This window comes from Myotis nattereri, assembly GCF_964212035.1.
Source record: "Myotis nattereri genome assembly, chromosome: 4".
Classification (NCBI taxonomy): Eukaryota; Metazoa; Chordata; class Mammalia; order Chiroptera; family Vespertilionidae; genus Myotis; species Myotis nattereri.
Window position 1 is genome coordinate 88121630 of NC_138079.1, and position 21948 is coordinate 88143577.

At 38.1% G+C, this 21948-nt stretch overlaps 1 protein-coding gene across 1 annotated transcript in view; it reads left to right on the forward strand.

Annotated features, from left to right (window-relative positions):
- Positions 1 to 21948, forward strand: part of SEPTIN14 (septin 14) — a gene marked incomplete at both ends in the record, with an annotated part of 334062 nt that extends 312114 nt beyond the window's left edge. Inside the window, 9 exon segments of the mRNA XM_081089833.1 lie at positions 2439 to 2559; positions 2926 to 3121; positions 5115 to 5301; positions 7434 to 7595; positions 10672 to 10768; positions 12627 to 12795; positions 14109 to 14240; positions 14242 to 14245; positions 21778 to 21948. Of these exon segments, the coding sequence (XP_080945959.1) occupies positions 2439 to 2559; positions 2926 to 3121; positions 5115 to 5301; positions 7434 to 7595; positions 10672 to 10768; positions 12627 to 12795; positions 14109 to 14240; positions 14242 to 14245; positions 21778 to 21948 (1239 nt within the window).

Consider the following 21948-nt stretch of genomic DNA (forward strand, 5'->3'; position numbering starts at 1 on the left):
ATTAACAAGTATTTTAACATTTTTTGAATGGTTTTCATCCTCATTCAAATTGTAGGCTTTTCATAAGTAAGACTCCTGACTTATGGAATATTGGAGTGTGAAAAAATGTGAAACTTACCTAGTTAAATGTTCTCAATGTACAGAGCAAACAGAGGCAAAAGTGACGGTCAGGAAGGCTTATAATGACTAGTGAATTTTCTTAGTCAGCTAACTTTTCCCAGTGCCCCTGAAAAACAGAGTTCAGTGAGCACAGTTAACGTCAGGGCTTGTCAGAACTTGTAGAGATTTTTATAGTTTACAAACTATGAATTTATGTACATTATCTCATTTGTTAGGTGTATTTGTTATGAGGGATTAAAATAATCTTTGTTTAGCACTTCAGTTTCATGTGAAGATACATGAAGCAATCTTTTTAACAGTCGGTTAAACATTATATTTTTATATACTGCCTTGTTTACTTCTTAATTTCCTTTACTTGTGCATGGTGCGAAGGTGCATTCAAGGACAAGGTTTGAATAACCACAGATTCCAAATTAGTAGAATCTGAAATATTTGTTTTCTACATAAGATGGACATTTTGTAAAAATAAATACTGTAAGAAAGAACTTTCAGCCCATCAGAAGATATTTGTTAAGTAATAGCGATGATGCTATGGAAATCCCTGCTTGCTGTTTGTTCTGTGGTAAGAACTTGGTGCTAATGAGGCCAAGGTTGCAGGTCCTTTCTCGATAAGACAATGGGCTATATTTTGTTCTATATTTTGACACACAAAGCATTTTGATCTGTTACCTCCCTGAGCTACAGAGTTAAAAATGAGAAAACTCTTTTTAAAAGGGAGTCTAAGCCAGAGAGGACAGGGGAGTGTCCAAATCTATTATTGTTACATTAAAATAATCTTCATGCCCTGACTGGTTTGGCTCAGTGGATAGAGCACTGGCCTGCGGACTGAAGGACCCCAGGTTTGATTCCGGTCAAGGGCATGTACCTTAGTTGCGGGCACATCCCCAGTTGGGAGTGTGCAGGAAGCAGCTGAATCAATGTTTCTCTCTCATCGATGTTACTCTCTGTCCCTCTCCTTCTCCCTTTCTCTCTGTAAAAAATCAATAAAATATATTTTTAAAAATGGAATAATCTTCAGAGTATATGGATCAAAATGTTCTGTTTATATGTAGAGAAGAACTAAGAATTTACCATATAGATAAAGCCCTATATTCTAAGAGCACAAATAGTAAGGAATTAAGTTTTTAAAAAATTTCTTATTGGATTACATTTTCAGGTTGGTATTGCTAAATACACTGTCTTTAAATATGAAAGCCCCATGGAATTCCTATCAATTAATCTTTGGTTGATTCCTGGTATCTAGGGCTCAAGTCCCTTCCCTACTAATCACTGTTCATTCAACCACCAACTATTGAGAGACAGTTTAGATCTTAACCCTTATTTTGACATGAGAAGAGTAAGTTAATTCTGAGACTAATCATAGTAATATCACTAATTTAATACAAATGTTTTTCTTAAAGCTATTATATCCATCATATTATGTTATATTATACTCTATTATGTCCATCAATATTTGCTGTATATATTTAGGTGCTCCTATGTCGGGTTCATACATGTTTATGAGTTATATCCTCTTGTTAGATTGATCTCTTCATCATTATGAAATTACCTTGTTTGTCTATCGTTGCAGCCTTTGTTTTAATGTTTATTTTGTCTGATATAAATATTGCTATTCCAGATTTTCTTTCATTTCTATTTGCATAAAATATCTTTATTTCATTTCCTTCCTTCCTTCCTTCCTTCCTTCCTTCCTTCCTTCCTTCCTTCCTTCCTTCCTTCTTTCCTTTCTCTCTCTCTCTCTCTCTCTCTCTCTCTCTCTCTCTCTCTCTCTCTCTCTTCACCTGAGGATATTTTCCCATTGATTTTTAGAGAGAGTGGAAGAGAGAGGGAAAGACAGAGAGAAATGTTCCCTGTCAGGGCACATATCCAGTTTTCAGCTCGAACCCCAGCAGGGGGCGTTCAGGAGGCACCCAGTTAATCGATGATCAATGTTCCTTCCACTTTCATATCGATAGCTCTCTCTCTCCCTTCTCCCTTTTCTCCCTAAAAAACAATAAAAATATTTTTAAAAAGAAATATTATAATGATCTTCAAGTGATATTTTCTATTCTGATTAAAATCTTTTTTAAAAAAATATATTTTATTGATTTTTTACAGAGAGGAAGGGAGAGAGATAGAGAGTCAGAAAGATCTATGAGAGAGAAACATCGACCAGCTGCCTCCTGCACATCTCCCACTGGAGATGTGCCCGCAACCCAGGTACATGCCCTTGACCGGAATCGAACCTGGGACCTTTCAGTCCACAGGCTGACGCTCTATCCACTGAGCCAAACCTGTTTCGGCCTGATTAAAATCTTTTAACTTGTGTTTTCTTTCAGCAAAAAGAAGAGAATATCCGTTGCTTAACTATGCTTGGTCATTTTGGTTTTGAATGTTTGCCTCATCAGTTGGTCAATAAATCTATTCAACAAGGATTCTCTTTTAATATTCTCTGTGTGGGTAAGTGCCAGACTTCTCTGAATTATTACTTAATTTTTCCAAATGCTCATTTCAAATTATCTTTCAGCAGTGCAAAACTGGTGCTGTTCATTCAAGAACATACCTTCATGTTTATATTAGTTTCCATCTTCTTAGCCATATTACCTACCCACTTTTTCTTTAAGTGCTTCAGCACTCTTCAAAATCTGATACACCTTTGTGTATATTTTCTTTCTATATTATGTTAATGACCGAAGGTGTCCGGAGTAGCATGTATATTTTCAAGGACATTGTTGTCTTTGGAGTATGTGGGACCCTTTAATCCACTTCAGAGTGTTACTTCTCAGCCATCTATACCCCTGTGTACTGTATCCATGTTTATTACAGGGGAGACTGGACTCGGAAAATCAACACTGATTGACACATTGTTTAATACTAATTCGAGAGAAAAAAAATCCTCACATTTTTGCCCAAATGTTGAACTTAAAATTCAGACATATCAACTGCAGGAAAGCAATGTTCAGTTGAAATTAACTGTTGTGACTACAGTGGGCTATGGTGATCAAATGAACAAAGAAGCCAGGTGAGTGTGCTCTTGTGTTAATTAACAGCTTTTCTTACTTGTGGGGATACATTTCCTTGATGCTTCATGTTCCTTGGAGTTTCGCGTTGCTGCTTTCCCATTTGAAGTAGCAGACACAGCCTCAAATCTTCGCTAGTTGCAGTCAGGTGCAATAGACTGTTCATTGGTCCTGTTGTATCTGGGACTTTCTATGGCCTTGTATGCTATCCCAGCTGCACATTTCTTTCTCCCTATTGTGGGGAAAGTCTTAAGAGTTTATTTCTTCTCTAGTTCTCACAGCTCATATGTTTGACGGCTGGAAACTTCTCTTTTTTCCCAGAAAGCATTTCTATAGATCAAATTTTTCAGAAAGTGGTTTCTCCCCCGCTCACAGAGCCTGGTCTGATATCTCTGAGCACATTTCACTTGCCAGATTTCACGCTCCCAATGGCACTGGAAGGTGTGTGCACACAGAGCCAGCTGCAGACTGGGGAGATGTGTGAGGTTAGCACTTGACCTTTGGAAGTGCCCACAGGCCCAGTGCGGGAATCAGAAGCTGAGGCTCTCTCCAATTTCATGAGTGAGATTCCTGCTGAAGTCCTGAGCCTAGTCAGCACGGACCATGACCCTTTAATGCACTTCATGCCCTTTGATGTTTTTATCTGCTTCTTTCCCAATCTCCTCCCTCCCTCTTTTATGGAGTTCCTGCCTCAGTATCCTGGGTGCTGCTGGGAGGAAAGGGTATTTCTCTAAGGTTGTTGGGCACTTACTCCCTTTGCCCCGGGAGAGATTGCTATCAGCTATTTCAGCCCCAGGTTGTGCTGCCTTGAGGGAAGGCTGACATTGGCAAAGTTCCTCTTACCTTCTCCAACGCATCCAAATGTATTCTCTCTCTCTCTTTTTTTAATATTTCTTTTATTGATTTCAGAGAGGAAAAGAGAGTGAAAGAGAGATAGAAATATCAATGATGAGAGAGAATTATTGATTAGCTGCCTCCTGCACGCACCCTACTGGGACAAGCCCGCAACCCAGGCATGTGCCCTTGGCCAGAATTGAACCCAGGACCTTTCAGTCCGCAGGCCAACACTCTATCCACTGAGCCAAACTGGCTAGGGCCAAATGCATTCTTTTTGTGTGCTCCAATGGAATCTCCCATCTTGATTGCTGAACTTGTACAAATACCTTTCACCTGTGGGTGTATAATAAATAAACACTCTCTAGTTTTCCCCTGACTGCGTGAAAGTGGGGTCCGGGCAGGTTTGCTGGTTTCAGAGCTCAAAGGTAGGTGCAGTTGGGCAAAACTCCCCCTGGTTCCCTGGCATATGGTGTGGTTCCCACAGTTCCCACAGAGGTACCTTTGCTAGTGGATAGATCAGGTTTTTAGTTGTGAAAAAGCCCAAAAGTATTCATTGCCATGATTAGGATGTCACTCTTCTGAAATTTTACATACAGTGAAACTTACTTTTATGGTGTATATTTCTGTGGAGTCCTTTAAAATTGAATTTATTGGGGTGACCTTGGTTAATAAAACCATACAGATTTCAAGCGTAGGTTTTTAAATTGCATAGAGTTGCACCATCTCAGCTGTGACATAGAAACATTCTATCACATTAAAAAATTCTCTTGTGCTTTAGTCTATCTATTCTTGTGCTGCTGGCATACTGTATTATTTCAGCTTCCTAATGAGACCTGGCATATGAAGATTATATCTCCTTGATTTTCTTTAATACATCTTGACCACTCTTGGTCCTTTGTACTTTTATATACACATAGAAATTGGCTTCTGATTGGGATGACATTGAATTGAAAGATCATTTTGCCATTTCTAGAAACATGTAAACGATGGGCCTTTATTGGTTTGTGATGGTTACCTTTCTTAGAACATGGTATGCACATTTTTATTTATATGAAAAGCTATTGAGTACACATATTAACTATGAACTAGATGGTAAACATGTAGACTTCAGATGTTATTACTATGTTATGCTAAATGTTTAAATACTCATTTTTTCAGCTACCAACCAATAGTTTCCTACATAGATGCTCAATTTGAGGCCTATTTTCAAGAAGAACTGAAAATTAAACGTTCCTTTGCTGACTACCATGACACACGTATCCACGTGTGCCTTTACTTCATTGCACCCACGGGGCATTCTCTGAAGGCCCTGGATCTATTAACCTTGAAGAACATTGACAGTAAGGTGTGTTTGGTAAATCCATCAGCCGATCAAGACTTGATCGTTATTTTGAGATAATATATATCTTTCAGCCATTCTCATCTAAGAACTTATTTGGTGATGTGTCATATTTTTTTCATTAATTATTATTATTTTTCATAATTAATATTAATTTTATTTTTTTATCTTTAATTTCTTTATTGGTTAGGGTATTACAAATGTGTCCGTTAATTTTTAAAGCATTTGTATTAGTGTCCCAACAACACCATTACAAAACACCGCAGACTTAACAGGTTTTAAACAACAGAAATTCATTTTCTCATAATTCTCAAAGCTAGAAGTGCAAGATCAAGGTGTTGCCTAATTTTGTTTCTCCTGAAACCTTTCCCCTTGGGTGGCAGATGGCTGCCCTCTCACTGTGTTCTCACATGGCCTTTCCGTTATGCACACATCTGGTGTTTTTCTGTGTGTCCAAGTTTCCCCTACTTATTAGGACACCAGTAAGATAGGATTAGGGCCCATTTAAAGATTGTGTTTCCAAATACAGACCATTCTGAGGGTTAGGGCTTCAGCATATGCATGGGGGGAGAAGAGACATATTCAGCCCATAACAGCATTTGATAAATTTCCATCTTACCTTGCTTTCTAGAGAAATTTCATTAGAAAATGCATTAGGATAATGAGATGCAGGTTTAAAAAAATAAAAATTTAGTTTTTCTTGTGATTGAATGATAATTCAGATTGTGGTCATTTGCCCATATTTTTGAAATTGAAATTGCTCTATAGTATTACAAAATGATCTCATTAACATTTCTCTGGTACCACTGATGTTTTGTTTTTAAATATATTTTTATTAATTTCAGAGAGGAATGGAGAGAGAGAGAGATTAGAAACATCAATGATGAGAGAGAATCATTGATCTGCTACCTCCTCCACACCCTACTCCCCACCTCCCACCCCCCACCCCACTGCCGATTGAGCCTGCAGCCTGGGTATGTGCCCTGACTGGGAATCAAACCATGAACTCCTGGTTCATAGGTCAATGCTCAACCATTGAGCCATGCCAGCCAGGCGAAAGTTTTAATTTTTATGTGTTAATGATTTGCTATCACGGAGGGTTTCTTTTCCCAGCTTTGTCACCAATACAACCCAAGGCATTTATGTTAGACTTGAATCTATCTTAGCAGCTGTCTGCTTTTACTGTGGAAGCTATTGTTTAAAATTATAAAATTAGACAAAATTTTGAACATTTATGTGACAACATGGAAGCCCTAGATTGGAACAAGGATTTTAAAAAAAATACTTTGAAGAATCTAAAACAAAAACAATATGTTTAGAACAGGCGTTTACACATTTCTACTTATATCACAGAACTTGACATTGTATAGTTATACTTTAACAAAGTATCTTATTATAACAGTAATAAGACATTTTAGAATTTTGCATATTGTTATTTTCTACAAAGTTCAGTTATTAAGCTGTAAACACAAGGAGACAGGAATAATTATATTTTAGAACTAGGAAGAAAATATGAATACATTTCAACCTCAAATATGGTATGTGGAAATAATTCCTTTTTACAAATTACAAACAAATTTGTTAGCAAGGTGCTATATAAACACACACATTTAGCCTTCAGAGTATGGCAATAAAAAAAAGTATATTATTTTTGGGTGGTCTTTGGAAACCACAAGCAAATCTACCTGCAAAGACATACAGGTAGAGCAAGGATCTATTCAAAAGCAAGATGAATTTATGAAGAAGGTGATACAAATGAATGACAGGTAGAGGACAAATTGTTTATAATTTTGAGAAAAGGTTTCTTCTGCTTTTTCACAGTTATATAAGAAATCAAATTGTTAATGAATTAAATACATTACATCATCTTACTACTTACAGTTTACTACCTCCTGATGTGTTAGAAACATAGAAAGTTTGAGAAAACAACAAAAATTAAGACTTCTAAGCCTAAACTCTCGTAAAAATATATCTTCAAAAGAACTGAATATTTTGGAAAGCAATTTTGTGAGGAAAGCATGATAGTCAGTGATTATCTATCTAGATATTTATTGTCAGATATTTGAGGTTTCTGACTGTAAAAATTCCAGGGTTAACAACAAATTCTCAATAGTGAGATTTTGTTTCTTTCTTACCAGGTGAACATTATACCACTGATTGCCAAAGCAGATACAATTTCTAAAAATGATTTACAGACATTTAAGAGTAAGATAATGAATGAATTGATTAGTAATGGCATCCAGATATACCAGTTCCCAACAGATGACAAAACTACTGCTCAGATGAACTCCTCAATGAATGTAAGCTTCTATTTAATGCTAATTCTATTTTACCTGTGGAGATCAAATATAATTTATAAGTAACAATACTAGTAATATACTGCCACTTCTATCTGACCAAGAGATTATAAATAAGGTATTTTTCCAAAATTCAGTGTGTAAAATGTTTTATTTATTTATTTATTTTTAAGATTAAAAAAACATTTTATTGACTTCAGAGAGGAAGGGAAAGGGATAGAGACATAGAAACATCAATGATGAGGAAGAATCATTGATCAGCTGCCTCCTGCACGCCCCCACTTGGGATCGTGTTGGCAACTGGGCCATGTGCCCTGACAGAGAATTGAATGAGGAACTGGCAACCTTTCGGTGCACAGGACAACACCCAACCAACCAAGCCACACTGGCCAGGGAAATGTTTTACTTTCTTGATTTTGAAAAGTGTTCACTGAGAATCAACTATATTTTTTAACAGCCTTATGGAGATATAATTTACATACCCATTAAAGTATACAATTCAACAATTTTTAGTCTTTTTAAAGATGCGTGCAACCATCATTGCAATCAATTTTAGAACATTTTTATCATCTAAAACCGTGGTTCTCAACCTTCCTAATGCCGCAACCCTTTAATACAGTTCCTCATGTTGTGGTGACCCCCAATTTCATTGTTACAAATTGAACATAATTAAAGCATAGTGATTAATCACAAAACAATATGTAATTATATATGTGTTTTCCGATGATCTTAGGCAACCCCTGTGAAAGGGTCGTTCAACCCCCAAAGGGGTCCCGACCCACAGGTTGAGAACCGCCGATCTAAAATAAACCTCATACAGCCGGCTCTTCTCCACTACTACCTATGAGCCTTCCTCTCTACCAATCCTTGGTGACCACTAATTAAGTTCTTTCTCTGTAGATTTCTCTGATCTGGACATATAATATGAATGGAATTATATGATATTTGGTCTTTTCATATGCTTGTTGTCTATTGCATGCTGTTCTGAGTATTGTAATGAAATCTAATGCAATTCTGCTCTATCCTTCCCAGGATGTGAATCATCCCTTTGTCCAGAATATCTATACTTTATAGGTTACCTGCCCATTAGTAGCCATCCTGGTTATCAGATCAACTCTTGTGATATTATAGTGCTTGTTCATCAAGTGACCCTTATTTTATTTAATGATGCCCTCAAAACATATAATAATGGCCTATGGTAGTGCATGAGTTGGGTGGGGTGAGGTCTTAGGGAGGCAACAGGGTGGAGTGAGTGGAGTTTACCAACCTCATGTAGAGCCATAGTTGGGCCTGTGGGGGAAGGGCTCAACACAGGGACCATGGCGCTGTCCCTCCAGCCCTGAAGCCACACAACTCAGTTTCTCCCTTATGTCTCTGGCACCTCCCAAGCTGCTGTCCCTCCACAAGTCCCCGGGAGAGTGCCAAGAGCAAGTGAGCCTGTGCACGGGCCCTGTAAGAGGATGCCTGGGTTTCTAGAGCCTTTTGTCTCACCCAGAGAAATGCAGTCCCCACTGATGATCACAGCCAGATGTTGTGGGGGCTCCTCTTCCCAGCACTAGTGTTCCAGGCTGGGGCCCATGGAGCAGCTGGGGCCCCTTGCTCCTCTGCAGCTGAGCTATGTCTCCCAATTCTCAACTGCCAGACACGGGCGTGGGCCAGCCATTTTGTGTCTTCACATCTCCCACCAGTCTCACATGGCTTCTTCTTTATATCCTTAGTTACAGGACTTCTGCTCAGCTAGTCCTCAGCTGGTTCTCCAGGTTGATTGTTCTATAATTTAGTTGTAATTAAAAAAAAATTCTTTATTGTTGAAAGTATTACATATGTCTTCCCTCCCACCCCCCACACACACCTCTCTCCCCCTGCACATGCCCCCACCTCCCTATTGTCTGTGTCCATTGGTCATGCTCATATGCATGGATACAAGTCCTTTGGTTGATCTCTTACCCACCACTTCTACCTTCCCTGCCTTTCCTCTGACGTTTGAAGGTCTGTTCGATGCTTCTACGTCTCTGGATCTATTTTTGTTCATCAGTTTATATTGTTCATTGTATTCCACAAATGAGTGAGATCATGTGATGCTTATCTTTCTCCAACTGGCTTATTTCGCTTGTAATTTTGAAGTGGTCATGGGAGGAGGTGATCACAGAGTTTACCTACTCCACCATCTTGACTGGCCTCCCAGACCCCATTTATTTTAAGATATCAAAACTAAATAGATTTTTGAAATTAAAGAGCAATGTAAATTTTAAAGTTATTCTCCTGTATTACATTTTCTTTAGATCTTGTCTTAAAGATTTTGGCCTCTCTTACCTAATAGTACACCAAAGAATGCATAGGGAGTAATTTTTCATCAAAACCAATGAGTAGACTACTGTTAATTATTAAATATTCAACATAATGCTTAACAATTTTTACCTTCGACATTGTATATACCAGATATATAACTTCTGGCAGATCATTAAAATCTTGCATATTCTGCGGCTGCATCCTGTTCAAAACTTTGCTTATCTTCTTTCCAAATCTCCCTTGAATGGCCTGTTTTCAGACTTCCCTTGACTCACCATCACGTGATTAAAGTGACCCTTTAATTGTATTTAGAATTCATATACATGTCCATGTATGAATATGTATATATAATATACAGCACTATTTATCAGTATAGTTACTCTCAATACTTTTGTCTTTTAACTTTATACTGGAGTTAAAAGTGATTTGTAAAAAAAAAAAGAAGTGATTTGTACATTATTTTCTTGACCTTATTTTTGTGTTTCAGGGTAAAGATAATGTGAGAAAAATGATTTGTCTACTAAAAATCTTTTCTCTTTGTATTTCCCACAGCATAATGCCTTGGTTTAGGCTCTACTCAGTAGATAGTTTTCAGGGCCTGACACTAATGCTTGCAGAAATCACTGCACATATTTGCTGCCAAGTCATAAAATCTGAGGCCGGGTAGATCCCTTGTTTGAATAAGCTTATGATGTTATTCTTGTCTCTGTTGTTTCCATAACAGAAATAAGAGAAACAGCATATGCCATGTTGTTATAAGGACATGATTAACATTGTCCTTCCTTCATAGGAACACTTACCTTTTGCTGTAGTGGGGTGTGTGGACGAGGTGAAAGTTGGGAAAAGGATGGTCAGAGGCCGTCTCTACCCTTGGGGAGTTTTACAAGGTAAATATTATGACAGTGAGCAGGCTTGCTCTGGACTGGTCATATGGATGTGTAGATATATATGTTGTATGTAAATATGTTGTATATATAGTATAATGATATTGATATATACTATAAATATCCTATGTTGTCATAACCTCAAAATATTTTAACTCGTTCCAATATTAGTAACTGTTGCTAAACAATAAACTAACGGTTACTAGTAAGGAGCTCAGATTCTGTTTCATTTAGGCTCATGCTTACTTTGATTATGATTTATTCTCATAGGAGTTTGCCGGAAGGTGCTTTAGGCAGAAACCCACAGAGGCTACCTAGAACCTCCTATTGACACGTTTTCCATCTGCACATCGTCTCCCTGTGCGTGAACCATCACATTCAGAATGTTGGAAAGTGCTTTGAGCCAAGAACTTTGAACATATTGAAGCCTACATACCAGTGTTAAAACATATTACACAAATTAATTACTACCAAATTTATTTTTTTAATTTTTCATTAATATTTTAATTGATTTCAGAGAGGAAGGGAAAGGGAGAGAGAGAGAGAGAGAGAGAGAGAGAGAGAGAGAGAGAGAGAGAGAAACATCAGTGATGAGAGAGAATCATTGATTGACTGCCTCCTGCATGCCTCCCCTGAGGATCGAGCCTGCACCCAGGCCTGTGCCCTGTGCCCTTGACCAGAATGGAACCTGGGAGCTTTCAGTCGCAGGCCAACGCTCTATCCGCTGAGCCGAATGGCTAGGGCTATAAAACATTGTAAAGTGGTCACTAGAAAAAAAGGGTTATAAGCTATTTTAAAAATAAAAAAATATAACTTGCTACCTTTGGATTATATTTAGACATTCCTATTTGTTATCTAGCATCATGATGAGTTGGAATATTGTGATATCCAGTCATTTGTTGTCTAGTTTATATGCTTGTAATACTAATTATTGGGGGTTGGATTATCTCTACTTGTCCTAGTTTTCAAATGTTGTTTTTAAATTGATGTATTAGAAAAAATTTTTTAACAAGGTGTCTTTTTAAAAACATATTTTTGTTGATTTCAGAAAGGAAGGAGGGAGAGAGAGAGATAGAAACATCTGTTGAGAATCATTGATAGGCTGCCTCCTGTACATCTGTTACTGGGGATGGAGCCCGCAACCTGAGCATATGCCCTGACAGGGAATTGAACATGACCTCCTGGTTCATAAGCTGACGCTCACCACCAAGTCACACTGGTTAGGCAGACATTTTTAAATTTATGAAACATAGTTTAAAAGGAACATATTTTAGTGAATATTAAATTTGGTTACAATATCAAACACAATATGTTGTACTCAGTCTTCTGAATGTGACAAACACAAGAGAGAGCCATGTGAACTTATTGATTTATTTTAAATATTGACTAATTTGGTCTCATAAATATCTTGTATAAATAGAATATGATAACTTAAGCATGCACAATTATAAAGATCTTTATGTGAGTGGACTTAACCTAATGAAATTATTTACTTTACTGGAATTGTACGAATTCTTTGTTAGCACTCTGTAGAATACCTTGAGGGTAGCTTGTAAACTGTCAACATAATTATTAGTGAAAACATGCCATATTTTAATATAACATAACATTATTTTATTGTTTCATATTTATATTTTGGCTGATAAATTTAAAGCAGATTTTCTGGTTTCTGAATAAGCTCTGTCTAAAATTGGTATGTACCATATAAGCACAGTTACATGGTGAAAACAATTTTAGCTATTCACCAGAACGATCTTTTAGCTGTTATTCTGAATGTCTTTCATGCATACATTTATTCGATAAAACTTATTGAGTGCTAGAGATGGATAAAGTGTTGTGGCTTTATTATTTCTCTGCCTAGTGGAAAACGAAAATCACTGTGACTTTGTTAAGCTCCGGGATATGCTTCTGTGTACAAATACGGAACACCTGAAAGAAGTAACCCACGCTGAGCACTATGAATGCTACAGGCGCTGCAGACTGCAGAAGATGGGCTTCACGGATGTGGGCCCAGACAACCAGCTGCTTAGGTGAGTACAGATCTTGCTAGAACAAGCTAATGGGTGATTTACAAAGCCCCTACTATCATGAGATACAATCATTCTGGAATGAGAAGAACTGTACTTCTCATATCGTCAATTATTCTGAATGTTTTCTGTGTGTTTTTAATCACTTTCAGACTTAGAGAACATTTGTAAGAGTAGCAGAGTGCAAGGGCTCATTTATATGCTAACCTATGTGTACCCACTACGTGTATACGCTAAAGTGTACTATATCCAAAAGAGACGCTCAGAAAGGAGGCTGGAGAATGTTAGCGCAGGTTGGCAAAGGATATTGAGAGGATGCAAAGAATATGGAGGACGGGATGGAGGGAAGAGGAGAAGCAGCATTGCACTGCCATGGAAGTCAAGTGGAAATGGTTGGAGAGCGGGCGTATTTAGCTATGTTGAAGGGAAATAGGATTTGTGCTGCAAAAGTATGACAGTTGTATTAGTGTTGGTGCTTTGAGCACAACCAAAGTTGAACTGGCTATCTTAAATGAATCATAGTTTGAAAGATACTTGGCTTTATTTTAATTATTTTGAGAATCGCATAAATTACAGATTCTTGCAAATTTTATTGTGAAAAGATGTGAAGAAATGTGATATAAAAAGTGGTGGAGGAAGAAATCCCTAATATAACTGTTTTCAAAATTCTAGTATATATATATATATATATATATATATATATATATATATATTCTTTTTAAAAATAGATTTGAGAGAAAGAGAGAGAGAGCAATTGATTTGCTGTTCCACTTACTTATGCATTCATTGGTTATGTCTTTTTTTTTTTTGTAATCCTCACCCAAGGGTATTTTTTCCATTGATTTTCAGAGGGAAGGAGGGAGAGAGAGAGAGAGAAAGAGAGAGAAACAGCTATGTGAGAGAGACACATCGGTTGGTTGCCTCCCACATGCTCTCCAACTGGGCTGGGGATCAAACCTGCAACCCAGGTACATGTCCTTGACTGGGAATTGAACCCACAACCCTTCGGCCTGCAGGCTGATGCTCTAAACACTGAGCTGCCAGCCAGGGCTTATTGGTTGTTTCTTGTATATACGCTGGCCAGGATTGAACCCACAACCGTGGCATATCCAGATCGTGCTCTAACCAACCTACCCAGCAAGGGCTATATTCTCTATATGCAGTACTCTTATATTCGGTATTGCATCCATCTCATATTTACATCTCATGATATAGAAATTCCCATTTCTCTGTATGGGACTTAATATAGAATATATATTTTACATGTTTACTTATATTAGCATTTTAATATAAAACTAATAAAATTTTTTTTTTAGTTTTCAAGAGATCTGTGAAGCCAAAAGAAAGGAGTTCCATGAACAATGCCAGAGGGAAGAAGAAGAACTGAAGCATAAGTTTATGCAGCGAGTTATGGAGAAAGAAATAGCATTTAAAGAAACTGAAAAAGAAGCAAGTATTTGTAGTTTGATATAATTTATGTTCATTTTTATTTATTTTTTATTTTTATTTTATTTTATTTTTTTAATTAAATCTTTATTGTTCAGATTATTACAGTTGTTCCTCTTTTTCCCCTCCATAGCTCCCCTCCACCCGGTTCCCACCCCACCCTCTGCCCTTACCCCCCTCCCCCACTGTCCTCATCCATAGGTGTATGATTTTTTCCAGTCTCTTCCTGCACCGCCCACACCCCTTCCCCCCGCCCCCCGAGAATTGTCAGTCCACTCCCTTTCTATGCCCCTGATTCTATAATATTCACCAGTTTATTCTGTTCATCAGATTATTTATTCACTTGACTTTTAGATTCACTTGTTGATAGATATGTATTTGTTGTTCATAATTTTTATCTTTACCTTTTTCTTCTTCTTCTTCTTCCTCTTCTTAAAGGATACCTTTCAGCATTTCGTATAATACTGGTTTGGTGGTGATGAACTCCTTTAGCTTTTTCTTATCTGTGAAGCTCGTTATCTGACCTTCAATTCTGAATGATAGCTTTGCTGGGTAAAGTAATCTTGGTTGTAGGTTCTTGCTATTCATCACTTTGAATATTTCTTGCCATTCTCTTCTGGCCTGCATAGTTTCTATTGAGAAATCAGCTGACAATCTTATGGGTACTCCCTTGTAGGTAATTAACTGTTTTTCTCTTGCTGCTTTTAAGATTCTCTCTTTGTCTTTTGCCCTTGGCATTTTAATTATGATGTGTCTTGGTGTGGTCCTCTTTGGATTCCTTTTGTTTGGGGTTCTCTGTGCTTCCTGGACTTGTAAGTCTATTTCTTTCACCAGGTAGGGGAAGTTTCCTGTCACTATTTCTTCAAATAGGTTTTCAATATCTTGCTCTCTCTCTTCTTCTGGCACCCCCATAATTTGGATGTTGGTACGCTTGAAGTTGTCCCAGAGGCTCCTTACACTATCTTCATATTTTTGGATTCTTTTTCATTTTGTTTTTCGAGTTGGGTGTTTTTTGCTTCTTTGTACTTCAAATCTTTGACTTGATTCTTGCAATTCTCTAGTCTGCTGTTGGATCTCTGTATAATAGTCTTTATTTCAGTCAGTGTATGCTTAATCTCTAGTTGATCCTTTTTTATATCCTCGAGGGTCTCACTAGATTTATCGAGGGTCTCACTAAATTTATTGGCAGTTTCTAGAAAATTCTTGAAAAACCTTATAACCGTGGTTTTGAACTCTATATCCAGTAGTTTGCTTTCCTCCATTTCTGTCATTTGTGATCTGTTTCTTTGTCTCCACATTTTGGCTGCTTCCCTGTGTTGATAGAGTGGCTTTCTGTGCTAGGTGTCCTATAGGGCCCAGTAGCTCAGCCTCCCCAATTACCTGAGGTGGACACTCTTGGTGCACCCCTTTGTGGGCTTTGTGCACAGTCTTGTTGTAGTTAAGCCTTGACTGTTGTAGGTATCACTGGAAGGAATTGACCTCCAGGCCAATTGGCTATGAGAATCAGCTGTGTCTACAGTGGGAGAACTTCTGTGCTGGAGACACCTTATGGGGCAAGACTTGCTTCAGTGGGGCTTTGGTGCTCACTGAATCTGCCCCCTGAGTGTGTACCGTATGGATCTGAGGAGTTGTAATCTGGATGGTCCCACTCTGACCACTGGGTACACTGGCTCTTGGATCTCTAAGGAGGTGTTAATTTAGCCTCTGCCTGAGGCTACCCAGCAGGAGCTACAGAGAGATCTTCAGATTCCTCTTCTATGTTTGGGGTTTGGAGGTGCCCAGATGAGGCCCAGCTGTGAAGCAATGCAAGCTGCTGTGGGGCCTTGGGCCTTCTTTTGGATTTTCTGGGTCTCTCTGACCCAGCTGCAGTTAGTTAGGTAATTTTAGATTGCAAAGGGCCAGGCCATTCATATGCAAAAGCCTCTGCACACAGTTTGGGTGGGGTGGGGTCTCAGGGAATCAACAGGGCAGAGCAAACAGCTATGGGCTGATCCTCAGCCCAGCCCTAAGAGGCCCTGAGTCTCAGTGTCCTGCGGTAATCGCTGCAAGCACCTCTGAGAGAAAGCCACCCTAGAGTTCTGACCGATGCCAGACAGTCCAGTTTCTCCCCGTATGAGTCTGGTTCCCCAGAGACTCACCCGGAACTGGAGTAGATCAGTCAGGAGCTTGAGACTCCCTACTGATTGAAAAAGACAACGGCAAAAAAAAAAAAAAAAAAAGAAAAGAAAAGAAAAAGAAAAAGACAACGGCATCCTCAGGTGCCAGCCCTTTCCGCGTGCGCCTCCGTACCTCTGCACTTTACTTCCGCACCTCCTCTGAGTCTCAGTGTGCTTTTCTCTTTCCTTCTAGTTGTAGAATTTCCACTCAGCCAGCCTTCCTGTGGTTCTGGATGATGTCCTTTTTGTCTTTTAGTTGTATTTTTGAAGTGGTTGTGCAAGGCAACAGTTTCAGGTGTTTACCTATGCCGCCATCTTTGTTTCTCTCTGTGTTCATTTTTAGATGTCCTATTAATTTAGGGTATTTAATCCCAATAATTTAGTTGATTTTTTTTTTTGAGTGGAATGGAGGGAGAGAGAGAGAGAGAGAGAGAGAGAGAGAATCATTGATTGGCTGCCTCCTGTATGCCCCACACTGGGAACCAAGCCTGCAACCTGGCCATGTGCCCTGACTGGGAATCAAACCGTGGCCTCCTGGTTCATAGGTTAAAGCCCAACCACTGAGCCCCACTGGCCAGGCTAGTTAATGTTTTTGAAGACGATTTGCTATTTTTCAAAAAGTAGCTATTTATCATATAGACTTTGAATTCAGCCTTTAAAAAATTATAATCTATAATTTTTTTCTAGTGCATTTAGGCACTTTTCTCTTTAATAAGCCCTAAAATAAATTTGTAAAATCTATTTATCTTTATTTTATTTATAATTTGAATTTTCATACATAAAGTTTAATTTATTACACATTCAAACTAGTGGCTTCTGTGAAGTCATGTACTTCCTAACACTATTACCGAGTTAGAAAATTTTCTACACTTTTATAAGTAAGCAGGTAAATGTTGATTAATGAAAGAATATTTATTTTTAGCAGATAAATTGGAAATATGAACTTCTTTTTCCATAGAAACAAGTGCTGTATACCAGATGTTTCAGTCAGGGACAATTGAACTATAAGCAACAGAAATTCCATTAGGTTAGGTAAAAAGGGATTCATATTTTTGCCTGTGCATGTTCCCTTGTTCTAGTGCCACTTGTTGAAGAGACTGTCTTTCCTCCAGTGATTGCCTTTGCTTCTTTGTCAAAGATCAATGGACTATGCATATGTGCATTTACTTCTTGAGTACTGCAGCTTTAGTTAGAATACTATAGCCAATCTTGAAGTCAAGTAGCATCAGTGCTCCAACTTTGTTCTCTTTCAATATCGTGCTGGCTTTCTGGGCCTTCTGTTTTGCCATATACACTTTAGAATCAGTTTGTCAATATCCATAAAATAACTTGCTGGGATTTGGATTGGGATTGTGTTGAATCTCTAGATCAGTGGTTCTCAACCTTCCTAATGCCGCGACCCTTTAATACAGTTCCTCATGTTGTGGTGACCCCCAACCATAAAATTATTTTCGTTGCTACTTTATAACTGTAATTTTGCTACTGTTATGAATCGTAATGTAAATACCTGATATGAAGGATGTATTTTCATTGTTACAAATTGAATATAATTAAAGCATAGTGATTAATCACAAAAACAATATGTAATTATATATGCGTTTTCCAATGGTCTTAGGCGACCCCTGTGAAAGGTCGCAACCCACAGGTTGAGAACTGCTACTCTAGATTATGTGGGGAAGAATTAACATCTTGATAATATGTAGTCTTTCCACAAATATGGAATATCTCTTTTTTTATTTAGTTCTCTGATTTAAAATTATTTACTGTATTTATTTATTTTTAGAGAGAGAGAGAGAAAGAGAGAGGAAGGGAGATATATATCTTGAGTTATTGTTCCTTATTTATGAATTCATTGGTTGCTTCTTGTATATCCCCTGACCAGAGATCGAACCTTCAACCTTGATGTATTGGTATATGTGCTGCTGAAGTGAGCACGAACCTTGGTGTATTGGGATGTTGCTGTAACTAATTGAGCTACCTGGCTAGGGCTCTTCTTTGATTTTTAAAATCAGAGTTTTGTAGTTTACCTTATGTGGCTTTGTATATATTTTTTTAGATTTATACCAAAGTATTTCATGTTGGGGGGTGCTAATGCAATTGGTATTGTGTTTTAATTTGAAATTCTACCTATTCATTGCTGATATATAGAAAAGCAATGAACCTTTTAAAAAATTTTTGGAATATAATTTTCAATCATCTTTTACTTTCAATTACAATTGACATACATTATTATATTACCTTCAGTTGTACACCCCAGTGATTAGAAATTACATAACTTAAGTGATCATCCCAATAAATCTTGTACCCATCTGAGATAATACATGGTTATTAGACTAGTATTGACTATATTCCATATACTGTACTTTGCATCCCCCATGACTATTCTGTAACAATCAATTTATACTTCTTAAATCTTTCACCTTTTTTGCCTATCCCTCCAAAACTCCTCCCATCTGGTAACTATAAAAAAATTCTTGTTATTCATAATACTTAACTCTGGTTGAAGTTCTACTAATTTTTAAAATTTGTCTGCTCATTGTATATTTTCCTCTAACTCTCAAAGCGGGCACCTTGACCCTCCTGTTAGCTGCTGTATCCTCAGCATTTAGAACAAAGATTAGCATGGAGCAGGCACTCAGTCATTATGATTCCGTTTTTGTCCTGCTTGTTTGTTTATTTTGTTTCTTTAGATTCAATTGTTGATAGATATCTATTTATTGCCATTTCATTTCATTTTAAAAATATATTTTTATTGATTTCAGAGAGGAAGGGAGAGGGAGAGAGAGAAACATCAAAGATGAGAGAGAATCATTGATTGGCTGCCTCCTACACGTCCCCAACTGGGATTGAGTCCACAACCCAGGCATGTGCCCTTGACCGGAATCAAACCCAGGATCCTTCAGTCAGCATGCCAATACTCTATCCATTGAGCCAAACCTGCTAGGGTTATTGCCATTTTATTGTTCATATTTTTTATTTTCTTCTTAAAGAAGACTCTTTAACATTTCACGGAATACTGGTTTGGTGGTGGTGATGAACTCCTTTTGCTTTTTCTTGTCTAGAAAGCTCTTTATCTGTCCTTCAATTTTGAATGATAGTTTTCTTGGGCAGAGTAATCTTGGTTGTAGGTCCTTGCTAAGAAAAGCAACTAACCTTATATCCTGCAACTTTGCTATAATCTCTTTAGTTCCAGGATGTTCTTTTTGTTAATTCTTTTGCATTTTCTACATTGATGATCATGTTACCTGTGAACAAGACAGTTTTATATCTTCTTTCTCAATCTGTAAATATTTTATTTCCTTCTGTTGTCTTATTGCCTTAGCAAGGACTTCCAGTACAAGGTTGAAAGGGAGTGATGAGAGCATACATCCTTGCTTTGCACCTGTTTGGGGGAAAACTTCAGGCTTTTCACCAGAGTCATTGATATTTGAAATGTTTGTATACTAGGATGAAGTTTAGCTTTCTCTGATTTCTACTCTCACGCTCCCATTTTTAAAAGAAACACTTCCACAGTGATTTTTGCCATCACTTACAGATACCACACTCTCACATCCCCAGCCTTTCCAATCATTCTTCTTGCCATTGTATCTAAATGCTCATTTGCTTCTCAGGGCTGAAGATGTAATTCCAAGAGACATCTGACTCCAGGAAAGGAAAAAAGAATCTTTATTTAGAACCATGATCTCAGCCTTTGCTGCACAATAAAATCACCTGGGGAATTTTCTTAAGCATTGATGCCTGGGTTTCAGCTCCAGGTCATCTGATGTAATTGATCTTGTGCAGCCTGAACATTGAGAGGTTGGTAAGCTCACTGAATAATTCTAATGAGCACCTAGGGTTGAAAACCACTGGTGCTCACCCCGTGTTCTTCACAGCCATATACACCAGATGGTTAATATTGTGGCAATAGAATCCCCCGGTCTACTTGTTTTTCAAAAAGTTAAGCTGCAAATAAACTTGTCCTTTAGACTCTTATGCCATACTAGAGGCCTGGTGCACGAAATTCGTGCAAGGGGCTCATCCCCCACTGCTGTGGCAGCTGCCTTGGCCCCTGCTGCTGTGGCTTTGTCAGGAAGGTCGTCCGGAAGGATGTCCAGTCTAATTAGCATATTATGCTTTTATTATTATAGTATAGTGGCCCGGTGCACGAAATTCATGCGGGGGTTGGCGGGGAGGGTGTCCCTCAGCCTGGCCTGCACCCTCTCCAATCTGGGACTCCTCGGGGGATGTCTGACTGCCGGGTTAGGCCCAATCCCTGTGGAATTGGGCCTAAACCGGCAGTCGAACATCCCTCTCGCAATCTGGGACTGCTGGCTCCTAACCGCTCACCTGCCTGTCTGCCTGATAGTCCCTTACCACTCTGCATGCTGGCCTGCTTGCCCCCAACTGCCCCCCCCCACTGTCCTGCTCACCCCCAACTGCCCCTCCCACCGGCCTGATCACCCCTAACCACCTGTGCCTCAGCCCTGCCACCATGTCTTTGTCTGGAAGGACGTCCAGGTCTCCCCGTCAAATTAGCATACTACCTTTTTATTAGTATATATAAACCATACCTTCTCTGATGCATACAAGCAATCCTTACATTGTTGAATGAAGTTGTGTTAAGATCTAGGCCCAACTCTAATGGACTCTTTCATATGGCTGATTATATTTATTTTAAATCCCACAGATTAAATACAACCTCACAAGTAAATAAAAAGTAACTGAATGAGGTGTTTGGAATTTTTTTTTCTATAATTATGCTAATTTCACTTAAGAAGAAAAGGTCTGTATCATTTAAAGTCTTAACAATTGTTTCATCATTCCTACTATATTTCAATGTGTATATTTTTAATGATCATGAATTTATCAAATTTTATTTGAAGAGATTTATGGGGAAGTGTAGAGTGAGAAAATAGATATCATTTGGAAAAACAAGTATTTAAAAAACTGAGTGTTGCCCTAGCCAGTTTTGCTCAGTGGATAGAGTGTTGGCCTGCGGACTGAAGGGTCCCGGGTCCAATTCTGGTCAAGGGCACATGCCTGGGTGACGGTCTCACATGCAGGGAGCAGCTGATCAATGATTCTCTCTCATCATTGATGTTTCTGTCTCTCTCTTCCTCTCTGAAATCAATAAAAATATATTTACAAAAAATAAAAAACTGTTGTTTATAGCCATAGTTTTTATTACATTTGGTTCAATGGGGAGACACTTTTTAATTGATGAATTTTTTAAATATGTGAATGTTTATTTTAAACAAAGTTTTGAGATTGTTATTAAGATCAAACTCTACTTTGATGATTAATATATGTTTGATAACCAGGAAAGAAGTCAAGCATGTTCCCAGGGATACCCACACATGGCACTTTGAGTCACAAATGCATCTTTGTTTCACAGCTACAGGACAAGTTTGAGCATCTTAAAAGAATCCAGCAAGAGGAGACAATAAAACTTGAGGAGGAGAAAAGAAAACTGGATGAAGAAATCATGAATTTTTATAAAATGAAGGCTGACTCTGAAATATCACAGACTCAGGTTGCCAATATAAAAAAGGACAAAGATCGTAAGAAATAG